Genomic DNA, 454 nt, shown 5'->3' with positions numbered 1-454 from the left:
TGCTGCTGCTGACAGCTGTACACCGCTGGCGCCCTTCCCTGCTGCTGCTCGCCCGCCTCTGTAGCCTAGATTTCCCCTGCAGCAGCAGCAGCAGCAGCAGCAGCAGCAGCAGCAGCAGCAGCAGCAACGATAAAAAGGAGTTCTGGAGCTTCCCTCGGGGCACGGCTCTGCTGTCGCGCATAATGAAGACTTGTGCTGCGCTGCAGCACCTCAGGTTGTCTCCTCCTCAGCAGCAGCAGCAGCAGCAGCAGCAGCAGCAGCAGCAGCAAGTACCGGGCGGGGAGGCAGCCGTAGCCCTGCGGCTGCTGGAAGCCACGGCCCCCCCCTTCCTGCAAACGCTCTCTCGCTGTTGTTTTGCGGTGAGGGTTTGGCCTCGAAGGTTTAGGGTTTAGGGTTTAGGGTTTAGCTGCAAGACCTTCGTCTTAGCTGGTAGTGACTGCCTCTACAAGAATTA

At 60.1% G+C, this 454-nt stretch overlaps 1 protein-coding gene across 1 annotated transcript in view; it reads left to right on the top strand.

The window, feature by feature from the left end:
- The window catches only part of EMH_0064760 (uncharacterized protein), a gene marked incomplete at both ends in the record, with an annotated part of 6032 nt that overhangs the window by 2811 nt on the left and 2767 nt on the right, over nucleotides 1-454 (top strand). Inside the window, one exon of the mRNA XM_013498298.1 lies at nucleotides 215-359. Within this exon, the coding sequence (XP_013353752.1) occupies nucleotides 215-359 (145 nt within the window). The remainder of the gene's footprint in view (nucleotides 1-214; nucleotides 360-454) is intronic.

Source organism: Eimeria mitis, genomic scaffold, assembly GCF_000499745.2.
Source record: "Eimeria mitis Houghton genomic scaffold, Emh_scaff3317, whole genome shotgun sequence".
NCBI lineage: Eukaryota > Apicomplexa > Conoidasida > Eucoccidiorida > Eimeriidae > Eimeria > Eimeria mitis.
This window is presented reverse-complemented; position numbering and strand designations above follow the sequence as displayed.